Source organism: Salvelinus sp. IW2-2015, linkage group LG25, assembly GCF_002910315.2.
Source record: "Salvelinus sp. IW2-2015 linkage group LG25, ASM291031v2, whole genome shotgun sequence".
Classification (NCBI taxonomy): domain Eukaryota; kingdom Metazoa; phylum Chordata; class Actinopteri; order Salmoniformes; family Salmonidae; genus Salvelinus; species Salvelinus sp. IW2-2015.
The window spans coordinates 4,777,228-4,792,196 of record NC_036865.1 but is presented as its reverse complement, the minus strand read 5'-3'; the positions used below and the strand labels follow the sequence as shown (position 1 = coordinate 4,792,196).

General features: G+C 42.2%; 1 protein-coding gene across 1 annotated transcript in view; it reads left to right on the top strand.

The window, feature by feature from the left end:
- Positions 1 to 1,176: 1,176 nt before the first annotated feature.
- Positions 1,177 to 14,969, top strand: part of si:dkey-192p21.6 (heparan-alpha-glucosaminide N-acetyltransferase) — a 39,473-nt gene continuing 25,680 nt past the window's right edge. The window contains exons 1-7 of the mRNA XM_023970566.1: positions 1,177 to 1,447; positions 7,426 to 7,523; positions 7,978 to 8,099; positions 9,125 to 9,243; positions 11,729 to 11,798; positions 11,911 to 11,974; positions 13,025 to 13,107. Of these exons, the coding sequence (XP_023826334.1) occupies positions 1,354 to 1,447; positions 7,426 to 7,523; positions 7,978 to 8,099; positions 9,125 to 9,243; positions 11,729 to 11,798; positions 11,911 to 11,974; positions 13,025 to 13,107 (650 nt within the window). The 5' untranslated portion in view covers positions 1,177 to 1,353. The remainder of the gene's footprint in view (positions 1,448 to 7,425; positions 7,524 to 7,977; positions 8,100 to 9,124; positions 9,244 to 11,728; positions 11,799 to 11,910; positions 11,975 to 13,024; positions 13,108 to 14,969) is intronic.

The window sequence follows — 14,969 nt, the reverse complement described above, 5'->3', positions numbered from 1 at the left end:
TGGAGTTGTGCCTGGCCATGCAGTCATGAGTGAACAGGGAGTACATGAGTGGACTGAGCACGCACCCCTGAGGGGCCCCTGTGGCAGATGTGTTGTTACCTACCCTTACCACCTGGGAGCGGCCCATCAGGAAGCCTAGGATCCAGTTGCAGAGGAAGGTGTTTAGTTCCAGGATCCTTACCTTAGTGATTAGCTGTGAGGGTACTATGGTGTTGAACGCTGAGCTGTAGTCAATGAACAGCATTCTCACACAGGTGTTCCTTTTTTCCAGGTGGGAAAGGGCTGTGTGGAGTGCAATAGAGATTAGATTATCTGTGGAAATGTTGTTGTGGTTTGCAAATTGGAGTGGGTCTAGGGTTTCTGGGATAATGGTGTTGATGTGAGCCATGACTAGCCTTTCAAAGCATTTCATGGCTACATATGTGAGTGCTATGGGTCGGGAGTCATTTAGACAGGTTACCTTAGTGTTCTTGGGCACAGGGACTATGGTGGTCTGCTTGAAACATGTTGGTATTACAAACTCAGACAGGGAGAGGGTGAAAGTGTCAGTGAAGACACTTGCCAGTTGGTCAGCGCATGCTCGGAGTACACGTCCTGGTATTCCGTCTGGCCCAGCGGCCTTGTGAATGTTGACCTGTTTAAAGGTCTTACTCGCGTCGACTGTGGAAAGCGTGATCACACAGTCATCCAGAACAGCTGATGCTCTCACGCATGTTTCAGTGTTACTTGCCTCGAAGCGAGCATAGAAGGTATTTAGCTCGTCTGGTAGGCTCGTTTCACCGGGCAGCTCTCGGTTGTGCTTCCCTTTGTAGTCTGTAATAGTTTGCAAGCCCTGCCACATCCGACAAGCGTCGGAGCCGGTGTAGTACGATTCGATCTTTGTCCTGTATTGACTACAGTTGCAGTACTGAGGGCTGTTTGAGCTCTTCTTCCCCCCCCCCCAAAGAAAATGAGTCTTAGAATGTGGCTCCCTCTCATCTGTGTTTCTTTGGGTGTAAGATTGTACAGCAATGGAATCTCAATTTTTAAAAAAGGAACTGACTCAGTATGGAGGTGGTGTCAATATCGACCGGCTACCATACTAACAGCGCACACATTCATGTTCATATTGCATGAGTTTCAAATGTGTGGGTTAAACCTTTGGGTAACATGTCCTATGAGTGCCCTCTTCATAATGCATTATAAGCATAACTTTGTATGTGACTGTTTATGCCGTCTTATCCTCTCAATCGGATCCCAAAGAGACTCCAAACGAAATGAGACAACTCTACACGCATAGTGCCCTTTGAACCCTGTTTATGTCTGTAGCTGTCATAAAGATGAGTTGCAGTGGAATTGTTTTTGTCGTAGGAAATGGAGCCTAGAAGAATCCTCACACAGGTCCTGTGTGTGTTCTTTCTTACAACTGGACGAAATGAAGGAAAGCTTGATGCAAAGTCGTGTTCAGGTGAGTGTTTTTAATTCAGGAGTGTTAAAGGTGGTCTTATTTTGCTGTCCAACAGAGAATGTATAGGACTGCAAATGTTATGCATTTATAGAAGTACTGCAAACTCAATCCATGTCACTGAATCACAGTCATAAACAATTCCTATACGAACCGCTGTACATACAGTTGAAGTTGGAAGTTTACATACACCTCAGCCAAATACATTTAAAGTCKGTTTTTTCACAATTCCTGACATTTAATCCTAGTAAATATTCCCTGTCTTAGGTCAGTGAGGATCACCACTTTATTTTAAGAATGTGAAATGTCAGAATAATAGTAGAGAATGATTTATTTCAGCTTTCATTTCTTCCATCACATTCCCAGTGGGTCAGAAGTTTACTTACACTCAATTAGTATTTGGTAGCATTGCCTTTAAATAGTTTAACTTGGGTCAAACGTTTCGGGTAGCCTTCCACAAGCTTCCCACAATAAYTTGGGTGAATTTTGGCCCATTCCTCCTGACAGAGCTGGTGTAACGGAGGCAGGTTTGTAGGCCTCCTTGCTCGCACACGCTTTTTSAGTTCTGCCCACAYAWTTTCTATYGGATTGAGGTCAGGGCTTTGTGATGGCCACTCCAATACCTTGACTTTGTTGTCCTTAAGCCATTTTGCCACAACTTTGGAAGTATGCTTGGGGTCATTGTCCATTTGGAAGACCCATTTGCGACCAAGCTTGAACTTCCTGACTGATGTCTTGAGATGTTGCTTCAATATATCCACATAATTTTCCCTCATGATGCCATCTACTTTGTGAAGTGCACCAGTCCCTCCTGCAACAAAGCACCCCCACAACATGATCCTGCCACCCCTGTGCTTCACGGTTGGGATGGTGTTCTTCGGCTTGCAAGCCTCCCCCTTTTTCCTCCAAACAAAACGATGGTCATTATGGCCAAACAGTTCTATTTTTGTTTCATCAGACCAGTGGACATTTCTTCAAAAAGTACGATCTTTGTCCCCATGTGCAGTTGCAAACTGTAGTCTGGCATTTTTATGGCGGTTTTGGAGCAGTGGCTTCTTCCTTGCTGAGCGGCCTTTCAGGTTATGTCGATATAGGACTCGTTTTACTGTGGATATAGATACTTTATACCTGTTTCCTCCAGCATCTTCACAAGGTCCTTTGCTGTTGTTCTGGGATTGATTTGCACTTTTCGCACCAAAGTACGTTCATCTCTAGGAGACAGAACGCATCTCCTTCCTGAGGGGTATGATGGCTGCATGGTCCCATGGTGTTTATACTTGCATACTATTGTTTGTACAGATGAATGTGGTACCTTCAGGCGTTTGGAAATTGCTCCCAAGGATGAACCAGACTTGTGGAGGTCTACAATTCTTTCCTGAGGTCACGGCTGATTTCTTTTGATTTTCCCATGATGTCAAGCAAAGAGGCACTGAGTTTGAAGGCATGCTTTGAAATACATTCACAGGTACACATCCAATTAATTCAAATGATGTCAATTAGCCTATCAGAAGCTTCTAAAGCCATGACATAATTTTCTGGAATTTTCCAAGCTGTTTAAAGGCACAGTCAACTTAGCGTATGTAAACTTTTGACCCACTGGAATTGTCATACAGTGAATTTTAAGTGAAATCTGTCTGGTAACAATTGTTGGAAGAATTACTTGTCATGCACAAAGTAGATGTCCTAACATACTTGCCAAAACTATAATTTGTTAATAAGACATTTGTGGAGTGGTTGAAAATTAGTTTTGACTGCAACCTAAGTGTATGCAAACTTCCGACTTCAACTGTACTGTGGCTTCACTTTGCCAACTGTAAACAAAATGAGTTTCTACGTTTTTACATATTAGATCATTTTTTTCAACGCAGCATCAAATTATCTCAGTTAACTTTTCTATATTTACTGTACCAGCCTATCCATGTTTCAAGCAACTTTTTGCCATATCCAAAGTACAATGAAATGTATAGATTTTACAATAAATATAATTTGAAAGAGGATTTGCAAAATGTATTTTGTTATCAGTTATGACTCATGTCATTTAATTTACTGCATGGTCATCTTTGTGATAGGCATGTTATTTACAGTTAGTCTTCCTAACACCAGTCTCTACAATGCCTTCGGAAAGAATTCAGACCCCTTGACTTTTCCACATTTTGTTACGTTACAACCTTCTTCTAAACCTTCTTCTAAAAACTGGTTTTAGAAAATGTTGCTAATAAAATATAGTTAATTATCACATTTACATAAGTATTCAGACCCTTTAATCAGTACTTTGTTTAAGCACCTTTGGCAGCGATTGCAGCATTGATTCTTCTTGGGTATGACGCTACAAGATGGGCACACCTGTATTTGGGGAATTTCGCCCATTCTTCTCTGCAGATCCTCTCAAGGTCTGTCAGGTTGGATGGGGAGAGTTGCTGCACAGCTATTTTCAGGTCTCTCCAGAGATGTTCGATCGGGTTCAAGTCCAGGCTCTGGCTGGGCCACTCAAGGACATTCAGAGACTTGTCCCGAAGCCACTCCTGCATTGTCTTGACTGTGTGTTTAGGGTCGTTGTCCTGTTGGAAGGTGAACCTTCACCCCAGTCTGAGGTCCTGAGCGCTCTGCAGCAGGTTTTCATCAAGGATCGCTCTGTACTTTGCTCCATTCATCTTTGCCTCGATCCTGACTGATCTCCCATCACTGCCGCTGGAAAACATTCCCACTGTCACGTCTGCTCCTGCTCCCCCCCTCCGGCGTATGCCATCGCCAGAGTAATAACCACCGGTCCTGGAATTCATCATTACGTACACCTGGCACTCATCATTTRGCGCACCTGTTAATCATTATGATTCACACCTAGACTCCACTACCTTCATCATCTCCTCCCCTTTATATGTCACTCTCCCATGTTCACTCACCAGTTGGTATTGTTATTGTGTATCGGCGTTCTGCCTTGTGTCGTGTTCTTGGTTTTGTTGTTTTATTAAAATGTTTCACCTGCACCTGCTTCCGACTCACCGCCCCATCATTACACCCACAGCATGATGCTGCCACCACCATGCTTCACCGTAGGGATGGGGCCAGGTTTCCTCCAGACGTGATGCTTGGCATTCAGGCCTGTCACGCCCTGGCCTTAGTATTCTTTGTTTTCTTTATTATTTTAGTTAGGTCAGGGTGGGACATGGGGTATGTTTGTGTTTTGGGTGTTTATTATGGTAAAGGGGGTGTTGGTTTTAGTGTATGGGTTTGTGTGGAGTGTATGTGTCTAGTATTGTCTATGGTTGAGTGTAGGTGTTTAGGAAAGTCTATGGTTGCCTGATTTGGTTCTCAATCAGAGACAGCTGGTTATTGTTGTCTCTGATTGGGAGCCATATTTAAGGTAGCCATAGGCTTTAGATGTTTGTGGGTAATTGTCTATGTTTAACGTTTGTAGCCTGTGTGTGTGTGCACTACGTTATTTAGCTTCACGATCGTTTGTTGTTTTGTATAGTTTGTGTAAGTGTTTCGTTTCGTTTTCATCTTCGTCGTTATAAATAAAGAAGATGGCTTATTTTCCAAATGCTGCGTTTTGGTCCGTCTCTCCTCCACACGATCGTGAAAAGGCCAAAGAATTCAGTCTTGGTTTCATCATGGTCTGAGAGTCTTTAGGTGCCATTTGGCAAACTCCAAGCGGGCTGTCATGTGCCTTTTACTGAGGAGTGGCTTCCGTCTGGATACTCTACCATAAAGGCCTGATTGGTGAAGTGCTGCAGAGATGGTTGTCCTTCTGGAAGATTCTCTAGAACTCTAGAACTCTATCAGAGTGACCATCAGGTTCTTGGTCACCTCCCTGACCAAGGCCCTTCTCCCCCGATTGCTCAGTTTGGCCGGGCGGCCAGCTCTAGGAAGAGTCTTGGTGGTTCCAAACATCTTCCATTTAAGATTGACACTGTGTTCTTGGGGACTTTCATTGCTGCAGAAATGTTTTGGTACACTTCCCCAGATCTGTGCCTCGACACAATCCTGTCTCGGAGCTCTACAGACATTTCCTTCGTCCTCATGGCTTGGTTTTTGCTCTGACATGCACTGTCAACTGTGGGACCTTATATAGACAGGTGTGTGCCTTTCCAAATCATGTCCAATCAATTTAATTTGTGTAAATAAGGTATTTTTGTTTTTTATTTGTAACACATTTGCAAAAACGGCTAAACCTGTTTTCGCTTTTTCATTATGGGGTATTGTGTGTAGATTGCTGAGGATTTTTTTTAATCCATTTTAGAATAAGGCTGTAATGTAGCAAAATGTGTAAAAAGTCAAGGGGTCTGAATACTTTCGAAGGCACTTTATATGCCCCTGATGTGAGTCACAGCTTGCTGTGTAGTCACGTGGGTTGCGTGTCAGCCAGGCTAATTTATAGTGTCTTAAGCAGACCCAGCGCCAGGATAAAGTGACTAAGGGGGGCAGTTGAAATTGGTGAGTGGGCACAATGTTTGGGGGGGGGGGGGGGTACTTGGATTGGAATTACATTGAATTCTGCTTATATCACGCTATACCACAATAAACATAAAGTTTAAATGCTGTGACTCCGAGACCATTGAGTGCTTTAAGTGACAGGTTGGCGCGAAATCTGTAGCGCATCTCCACTTCGCTGTATCAACACAATGGACAGCGCCCTACATCCTAAAGCAAGGCCGTTTTGGTAATGAATATAGGCTACAAGATAGACAGGGTAATTCACCTATTGCAAACAGCCTATGTGAATGCAGCCATACACATAGCTGTCTTACCAAAAATAATGCTAACTAAATGCTGAAAGTAGTTGCCTAGTTAATCATGCATGCAAACCAAAATAATGAATAGCAGTTTGGCTTAGAATACCGACACAACTGCGAATGTGAACGAATGAATGCAAACAGATCAGAACAGTGGTACCAAGTAGGCCTAGTAAACTAAATATCTAATCGAAAAAGCCATGACACAGTCTATATTTAGGTTACATTAACCCGTAAACAAACACGGAAAATGGAGATCCAAATAACCAAAACATAGCCTACTACAGTGAGATGCAGCCATGCTTCCTGAGAAATCGATCATTCCATTCCAAAATATTCTTGTAACACCCCCTTCAAATGCCAGTTGGATTAYATGAGCTTTCCTCGGTTGTAGCATGTTTCTTCTGTGCTGACTGAACACATTTGTCAAAGTGGAAAATGAGTTCTCGCATGTAGCTGTGGACACCCCTCTAAAGTCAGTCCATGTGTCAGTAAGCACGGTCGGCATAGCGGAGAGAGGCCCAGAGAATCGGTGCAGGATATCTAGCCGGGTCCATTTGTCCTCATTGGAGCCGGCGATTTCAGTCCGCAAAAACTGCTGAGCGACACTAAACTCAGCTTCCACCGAATCTGTTTTGTTTCGATCCAGCAGTGGTTTCACATTTTTCACATCTTAGAAAGTCATGTCTCACTGGGTCAAGGTCACGCAGGGCTTCCACCAGTTGACTGTTGCATTCGCTGAATCGTTCAGACATTTTTTCTTTCTTCGTTCAGCTAGCTAAGAACCTACCCAAAACTCTGTAGTGGTGAGGAGTGAGGCAGAGTTGAGTGAAGCAGCATCAATGGCAAACTTGACCTCACCCTTATAGATCATAATATCACAGGCGTAGGCGTGTTAGCCTACCACACATGAGAAGTGTTTTTTTCCCTCTTTGTATGGAAACCCAAAGGAGTCATACCTAACCACCCCAGTGACCTTCCATAGCCCCCCTACACACACCGACGCGCTCTGTCCATTATGCTGACACAGCGAAGCTGGCATACAGATTTTGCGCCAACCTGTCATTCAATCATTTGACCTTTTTTTGCTATTTTTATATAGGGACATAACTCAAACGGAAGGGGCATGTTTTGCCCACTCTGGGCCCAGTCTTAAAAAGCCTGTTTTATCTCTAAGATTCAGATCAAGCCTTTTAATGTCATTGTAAAATGACAGTATCAATATTGTTATGAATCCATTGTATTTAGGACGGCCTGCATTGAAATTAGACCAGGCATGTCTTACGTTCCATAACCAGCTACCAACCGGAGTTGATGTCCTCTACACATCTGATTACTGCTACAAGGTACAGTGTCTATTACTGCTACAAGGTACAGTGTCTATTACTGCTACAAGGTACAGTGTCTATTACTGCTACAAGGTACAGTGTCTATTACTGCTACAAGGTACAGTGTCTATTACTGCTACAAGGTACAGTGTCTATTACTGCTACAAGGTACAGTGTCTATTACTGCTACAAGGTTGAAAAGGGTAAAAAAAAAAAGGTCAACGAGAGATTCAGACAGGCAATACGATATTTAGGTAAAAAGACAGTTGCGTATTTTAGCTCCATTCACAGGTGCAACAATGCTAGGTATATCTGGTCCAGGGTGCACATTACATGACATAGCATATCATGCTTCCATAGTTGTATGAAACAAAGAAAGTTATACGGTGTGTTCGACGGCAACATCATAACCAAACGTCACAGACCTGTGCCGCCTTAGAATCTGCTGAGGCTGTTTTCTCCCCCATTGCAGTGTCTGTACCAGCCCCTGGTCAGTGTTCTAAATGGTCCCCAGAATGCATCTGTCGTGGTCAGCACCGTCCTCACTCTGACACTGCAGTTACAACCAATGGGCAGGAACACAACTCTCTGCAGGTAACGTATTTATAGATATTGAACACATAATTAGGCATACGACTGACCTGGCATCTACTTAGYCAATACATAACAATTGCCATAGATAGTGTTGCCATCAATGAGCAACATACATGAATGAAGCATGATATTTGTAGGTTGCAGGTCTGTAATGTTCCCAGGTCTTGACACAGAGCAGAATATACTGCATTGGCATTCCAATGATTGCATTGGAAATCCATTCGATTATTTACCGGGGGTGGGYATGTAATCCTGACTTGCTTTCTGAGCCTGACATATGCTCCTGCCGAAACTACCTCGCCGAGTATTGATCAGAGGCCTTTTTTGGGGTTAACAGGAGCTGACACTCCAATAAAATAGGAAAGAGCCATTAAGCCCGCAAAGAAACATGTCTGGTGGAAACCTCAGAAGAGACGTTCTACAAGAAGAGGCGGTGGCCATATTTATAAACAATCAGACCTTTACAAGAGATCAGGGCAGAGCATTCCATTTGGGGCTCACCCTTTAACTTGCTCCAAGGGATCTAGTTTCACACAACAAGGCAGTGGCAGGTTTCTCTTCCCCTCTTCAGCTGAGGTCTAGTCTTGGGCTTCCTATAGATCAATGCTGAGGTCCCTAACCAGACTGAGCCACTATCGATTTCCTTTATCCCTTAAAAAAAAAACACTCCAAGTGATAGCTAGTATGTCATCCCCAAGATATATCAATAAGAGCTTGTAATGCACATTTTTGGGTGTTGAAACCAGAGATGTATAGGATACAGCTGAAGGCTGCCCTACTGGCTTATAGACACTAGGTGTCCTCACAAGCTACATTTATTTCTGTGGAGAATCCTCAGAGGGCATAGCGTGGAAAGGACCATTTACCGCTAAGGTCAAAGGGAAATTCATACTCAAGTGTACTGTAGCAATGTCCAGTGAATGTATGATACAGCAGACTAAAAGGACAATCAAATGCATGCATTTTTGGTGATGAATGTAATGATGAGTGTCTTCCCCTTATTGAGTGCATTGTTGTTGATACAGTTGGAGTCAGTTGTATGAAGAAGCTGGCCATTACTCTGTCTGGATCCAAGAGTCAGAATCTCCCGTCAATGTCATTTGCTATCAGACTGTGGATGTCAGTCCAAATAACATCTATTTCCGTGAGTTAACAAAAACAACATCCTGTCATTTTGAAAACAAAACATTTAGAACAGCACCATTTTTTTATACTAGATACTCATACCAAAACATTATTTTATTTTATTTTTGACAGAAAATGTTGCACATTTTTTAAATTTATTTTACAGATAAGATTATTTAAGATATGGACCGTTTGCATTTTTATATACTTTTTGTGGCATCACAATTATCGAGTACAGTGGATGACATGCAAAATGACAATACCATTTCAAGTAGAAAGTACTAATGTACTTGACTCCTTCTAGGAGTAAGGCTAAGCCTGTGACTGGATCCTCACAGTTCCTAATTGAGACAGCAAAGAAGAGACATCAGCTGTGTTGTACACTTCTGTTGAGAAGTAAACCTCTTTCCTCTCATGGGACAAGATGCGTATCGATTAGATAAGACGGACGTTCTTGAAAACTGATAAAATAAAAGCTTTTCTGTTTGTTTTGGTCGGTGCTCTGTGCAGGAAAGAGATTCTGGGTAATACATTAGGGAGCGTGAAGGGATTAAGCCGTAATGGGATTTTGAAAGCTTCTCTGTCTATAATGTACACTCCACTTAACAATACTGCAGATTGTGTTGTAGATCAGACTGTTAAGGCCAAGTAGCCATTATCTGGCAGATATGTGACTAGTGTGACTGCATCCCCCACATTATGATCAGTTTCCATTTACTTCACTGTCCGGTGATTATAGTCATGCCCCATAGGGCTCTCTCAACTTTAACTAACGGGCTGGTCATCAGCAGAAGCTAAAGGCTAAAGGGAGCAGGTTAGAGTTGGCCTTTTGCAATTTAAAAAGTTCACGTTATACTGAATTGTGACTTGCATCTGGGCCTTGTGAGTTAAATGTATGTTTAAAATACAGTATACAGTATGTGATAGAGAATGTGTCGCGGTCCTGTAACTCTGCGTGTATGTCAATTGTCTCATGAGCTATAACACCATGAATATTACAGTGGACATGCAAGTCCACTCTCTAATGTTGTTAGTACTGTATTGCACACACAGTACCCCAGACCACAAGTCACCTGCATGGTTAATCTAAGCCATATTGCTTCCTGAGTGGTTTGTGGTATAGTGACCATTAATAAGCATTCATCTAACTAATATACATGCCTCAAGGTCATTTTAGGATCTAATTTCCATGTCCATTGCCGTTTCAGTGTTGAGTTTAAATGAAACTTATCCTGGATCTGTAAGTTGTTTAGCTAACAATGAAGATGACTCTACTGTACATATGTAAAGCGATTTGATTATTTTAACCAGGACATGATTTCCTTTCATATCACATTTCTATGTTGAGGATAAGGACTTTACCCTCTCCATGTTTTGAGAGTCACGAAGGTCTTTTTCAGGAGGGATCCCGTGCGTAGTCTTTGTTCAGAGCGGATGTCATAGTGTGTATTCAACCCAGGATTAAACGGGCTCTGTGTTTGTTTTTCCACTCTACGACAAACAGGGAGCACTGCATTTCCTGTCCCCTCTGCTTTGAGTCCTCTAATTACATAGCTGTTTTCATATTCTATAGGTCAATGACACTTGTTTGGCCAATTTATATATTTGTATATTATATGGCTATTATCTTTCAATTTGGCACATTAACCTATCCAAGAAGGCAATATCACTATTCTTTCCGTGGCCCGGCCCCTGACATACACTGAGTGTACAGAACATTAAGGACACCTGCTTTTTCCATGACACAGACTGACCAGGTGAATCCAGGTGAAAGCTAGGATCCCCTATTGATGTCACTTTTGACATCCACTTCAATCAGCGTAGATGAAGGGGAMGAGACAGGTTAAAGAAGGATTGTTAAGCCTTGAGACAACTGAGGCATGGATTGTGTTAGTGTGCCATTCAGAGGGTGAATGGACAAGACAAAAGATTGAAGTGGCTTTGAACGGGTTATGGTAGTAGGTGRCAGGCACACTGAGGGGGGTTGTACTCTACTGTCCCTTAGATTACATAGATTGACTGCTCTGTGATGGATTGGTCTAGAATTTCATATTGGGCTGTGTTTGTCCCTTGAGGGATCCRCTGGTCACCTGGTTGGGTGACAGTAAGCCACTGGGGAGCTTAGAGACTGACAATGGGGAGAAAATCGTTTGAGCTGGCCTGGAAGTGGTAGTTAGCCCTCGTATCCCTAGTCAGATCCTGTTTTGATAGAGGGGTATATAACTCTCCTGACATGGACATCCAGACTGGGCAGTGATGTAACACAGGAAGTTGTTGTCTGGTTTCTCTCTTCAGTTCAGTCAGAAAGGATTTGGGTCATTTAAACTCTATTCAGTTATGAACTCATTATTTGTATAGTTTTATTTACTAGGATTATAAAAAATATAAAAAAGTTTTATATATTTTTTTATATATATCCCAAATTTGCAAGGGAGATCCATTCCCCCGCTTCCTATTCGCAAGTGCCCTCCACTGACTCATCCACTTTTGATCTTGTTGTGCAGCTCTGTTGGTGGCAGCTCTTCTCCTGGCACTTATTGGTCTCCTATGTGTCGTTGCTCCCTACCTGTACAGGTACTGTATTTTAAAATAATTTTACAGTGAACTTTCTAAAAGCTGTATGCTTTGATCTGAAGCCAAACGGACGCGCTGTTGACAGTTGAAGCTCCTTGTTCTCCGTTTACAGGAGGCGTTGTACGGCCAAGCTTATCAAGACCATTTGTCGCGAAGGACCGCAACATGCAATGGATGTAAGTATAGTACTCATGTTCACTTATCACAACGCAAATCTCACATCAGGATTATGTTTCTCTATGCAATACATTATGTTTCTACATCCAAAACATCACTTATCTTATCTTATCTTATCATTGTCCTCTGGAATCTAAACTCGACTTCAGCTTTGATCTACTGAATGCATTGCAATGTTTTTCGTGCACTTTTTCCTATTAAGTTTAAGAGGCATTTGAAATGAATGAAAGCCTCCAGACTCCGGTCACTAAGCCATTTGTGAGATACTAATATGATAATTGATACAAATGTTAGCAGAGTCAGCAGACCTACATTAGTGATAGATCAAGCATTGTATCTATCATCTTGTCTTGGTCCATGACGTGACAGCCTGACGGGCTCCTGCGTATTTCTGGAGAGCATGAATAGGTCCTCTCATCTTCTCGAGGAAGACGCCTTCATCTCCCATATGCTCCCATGATGGCAGTCAGATCCATCATACAGAATTAGTGCTAGTGTCTTCCTGTTCTGGCCCTCCAAACTGCTGCATGGAGGCCAACAGGCCAGGGTATTCAAACTGGGAGGGCAGCAGGCCAGAGTAATCCAAGCCCGCTCTTTAAAAAACAAGGACGTAGCGGCCAACTACTACTCAGCAAGGCTAGAAAGGAGGATAGAGACATACACGTCCAACTGGATCAATCTGACTCATTTCTCCACTCTGTAACTGCAAATTCAAGTTTTCTTTGGGTTTGTTACACACGAGCGGAGGCGATAATATCGAGTAAGCATGATTTGACTATGGATTTCCACCAAACAAAATCGCGTTTTTTGCCAACAGTGAACATTACATACTGTACTGTTTACATTATTCAAGGGAATTTATTTATTCAYGTGTAACTTATGTAGTGTGCAACAAGTATGTAAGTCATAACTGCTTGTACTGTACTCACTAGCTTATGACATGGTTATAACAGGTTATTACACTGGCTTGTACTTTGGTATAAGGCCTAAGTCATGTAAAGTAGCACACCCAAAAATGAACGTTTGTTTACTGAAATGCTTTTGTTCAGGTAGAGACCCAAGGTTGTGGGGATGAGGTTAACAGTACCCAACCAAAACCAACACGACTGCGCTCATTGGACACTTTCCGAGGGTATGTACATGGAATTGATTGTTCATCTCTCTATCGCCACGTATGGCTTGTTTACATGCTAATTGATTTCAGGCTAATCCTAGGCATGCTATACAGAACACAAAAGGATGTATTGTGTAACAACATATTATACGGGTCACTGTCTGGTTACATGGTCACTTGAGCCTTTGTTTTCAGGCAATCGCTTTGGGCACGATTTGTAATATCTTGTTGTCTATCTATGGTTGAGAACAGCGTATTTCTGTTGGACAGGAGTGGTGTGATTTAATCTTGGATCCCTGCTCTACTTAATAGTGGCCTCGGGGCAAACACAAAGCACGCCTCTCTGGAAACAGGAAGCTGGTGTGGGTTTGACCTCCCCTTCGCCAAATAATTGATGCAATAATACCATCAACATATCAGCACATATCCACCGAGCCATAGATCTACAGCTGGGATAGAAAGGAAAGAGCTTCCCAGAGCCAGGTTTTTTTTAGTATCATGCAGACTTCTCCATATCTGCTCACTTCATCTGATGATTTTGTAAATGTTGAAATCTCATTCACTGTGTCTGCTCAAGCGGACCTAATGTTATTTTGGTCCGATTTGTATATCTTCAAATCAACATATCAAGCCTTCGTCAACCGGGAAAATGAAACTGCTCATCATCACGTTGTTTCAAAATGCTTTTAGTTACCAGGAAATTACCATGATGTAGATACTAGTGATGGGGGAAGAACATCAATACAGTTACAAATAAATATATTTTTTGGGGGGGGATGATATGATATATCGATATTTGAATCCAAGTATCGATTTGTAAAAATCCCAACGCTACTGTAAAAATCCCAACGCTACTGTAGAAATCCTAACGCTACTGTACTGTAGGTAGCGTTAGCTAGCACCAGTCGGCTGTACCTGCGCCAAGACGCCTGTATTTTTCATCCTATAGCTTGTTCTACGTCTTCTTTTGAACTGGTGAGCGAGCATTATTTCAGCACTTCTATTCCCCTGACTGATCGGAACTCGTTTTCTCGTGGCTCTCTCTTGTCCCTCTGCAGCAGACATATAGTGAGCAATATGTTTGGAACATCAAATCACAATTCAAATGCACGATTCAAATCACAATACATGCAAAATTCTTGAGAATCGCAATACATACTGTATCAGCACCTAAGTATCGTGATAATGTTGTATCGTGAAGTCCCTGGCAATTCCCAGCCCCGGTAGATACATTACCATATAATAAATCGTGGTAATAAATCACATTTTCACATGCTCTAGAGAATACAAGTGTTCTTACTACTGTTCCCTGACACTAACCCGTAACTTTACTCTGGGCTTTTCACACATAATCAACGACAGACCTATCTCATCAGAAACATATCAGAATGTTGAAATGTAGGCGAACATATGTCACTGTAATGACATARTACTGTAGTTATGGCTCTTACTAGAAGACAGAAGGACTCTGGTGCTAGTGTGGATGGGGGACGTACAACATGGGTTGATTCATAACAACCTTCATAATGCATTTATTCAATATCATTCATCAGGAGTTTTCAAAATAAAAGTCCCCTTTTCGTTACAGAACGAAAAGTTATCAGTAACACTGAAATAGATCTTCATGTATCCATTGTACAACTGACATTTTTAGTTCCACAGCCACAGTACCCAACCCAATCCATGTGTTGTTCTAATGGCACTTGTTTCTGTCTGTTATTGGCAGAAAACGTAATGTAGGCCTAACATGAAGGTTACGAATGGTGCTCCAGACCAGAAGGCGCTGTAGGCCAGGTACTCCGTTCACTTCAGATCCAAATTGTCCCAGAAATCGTCACAAAAAAAGTTCATAATTCAATATGATAATATTGATCATTCCA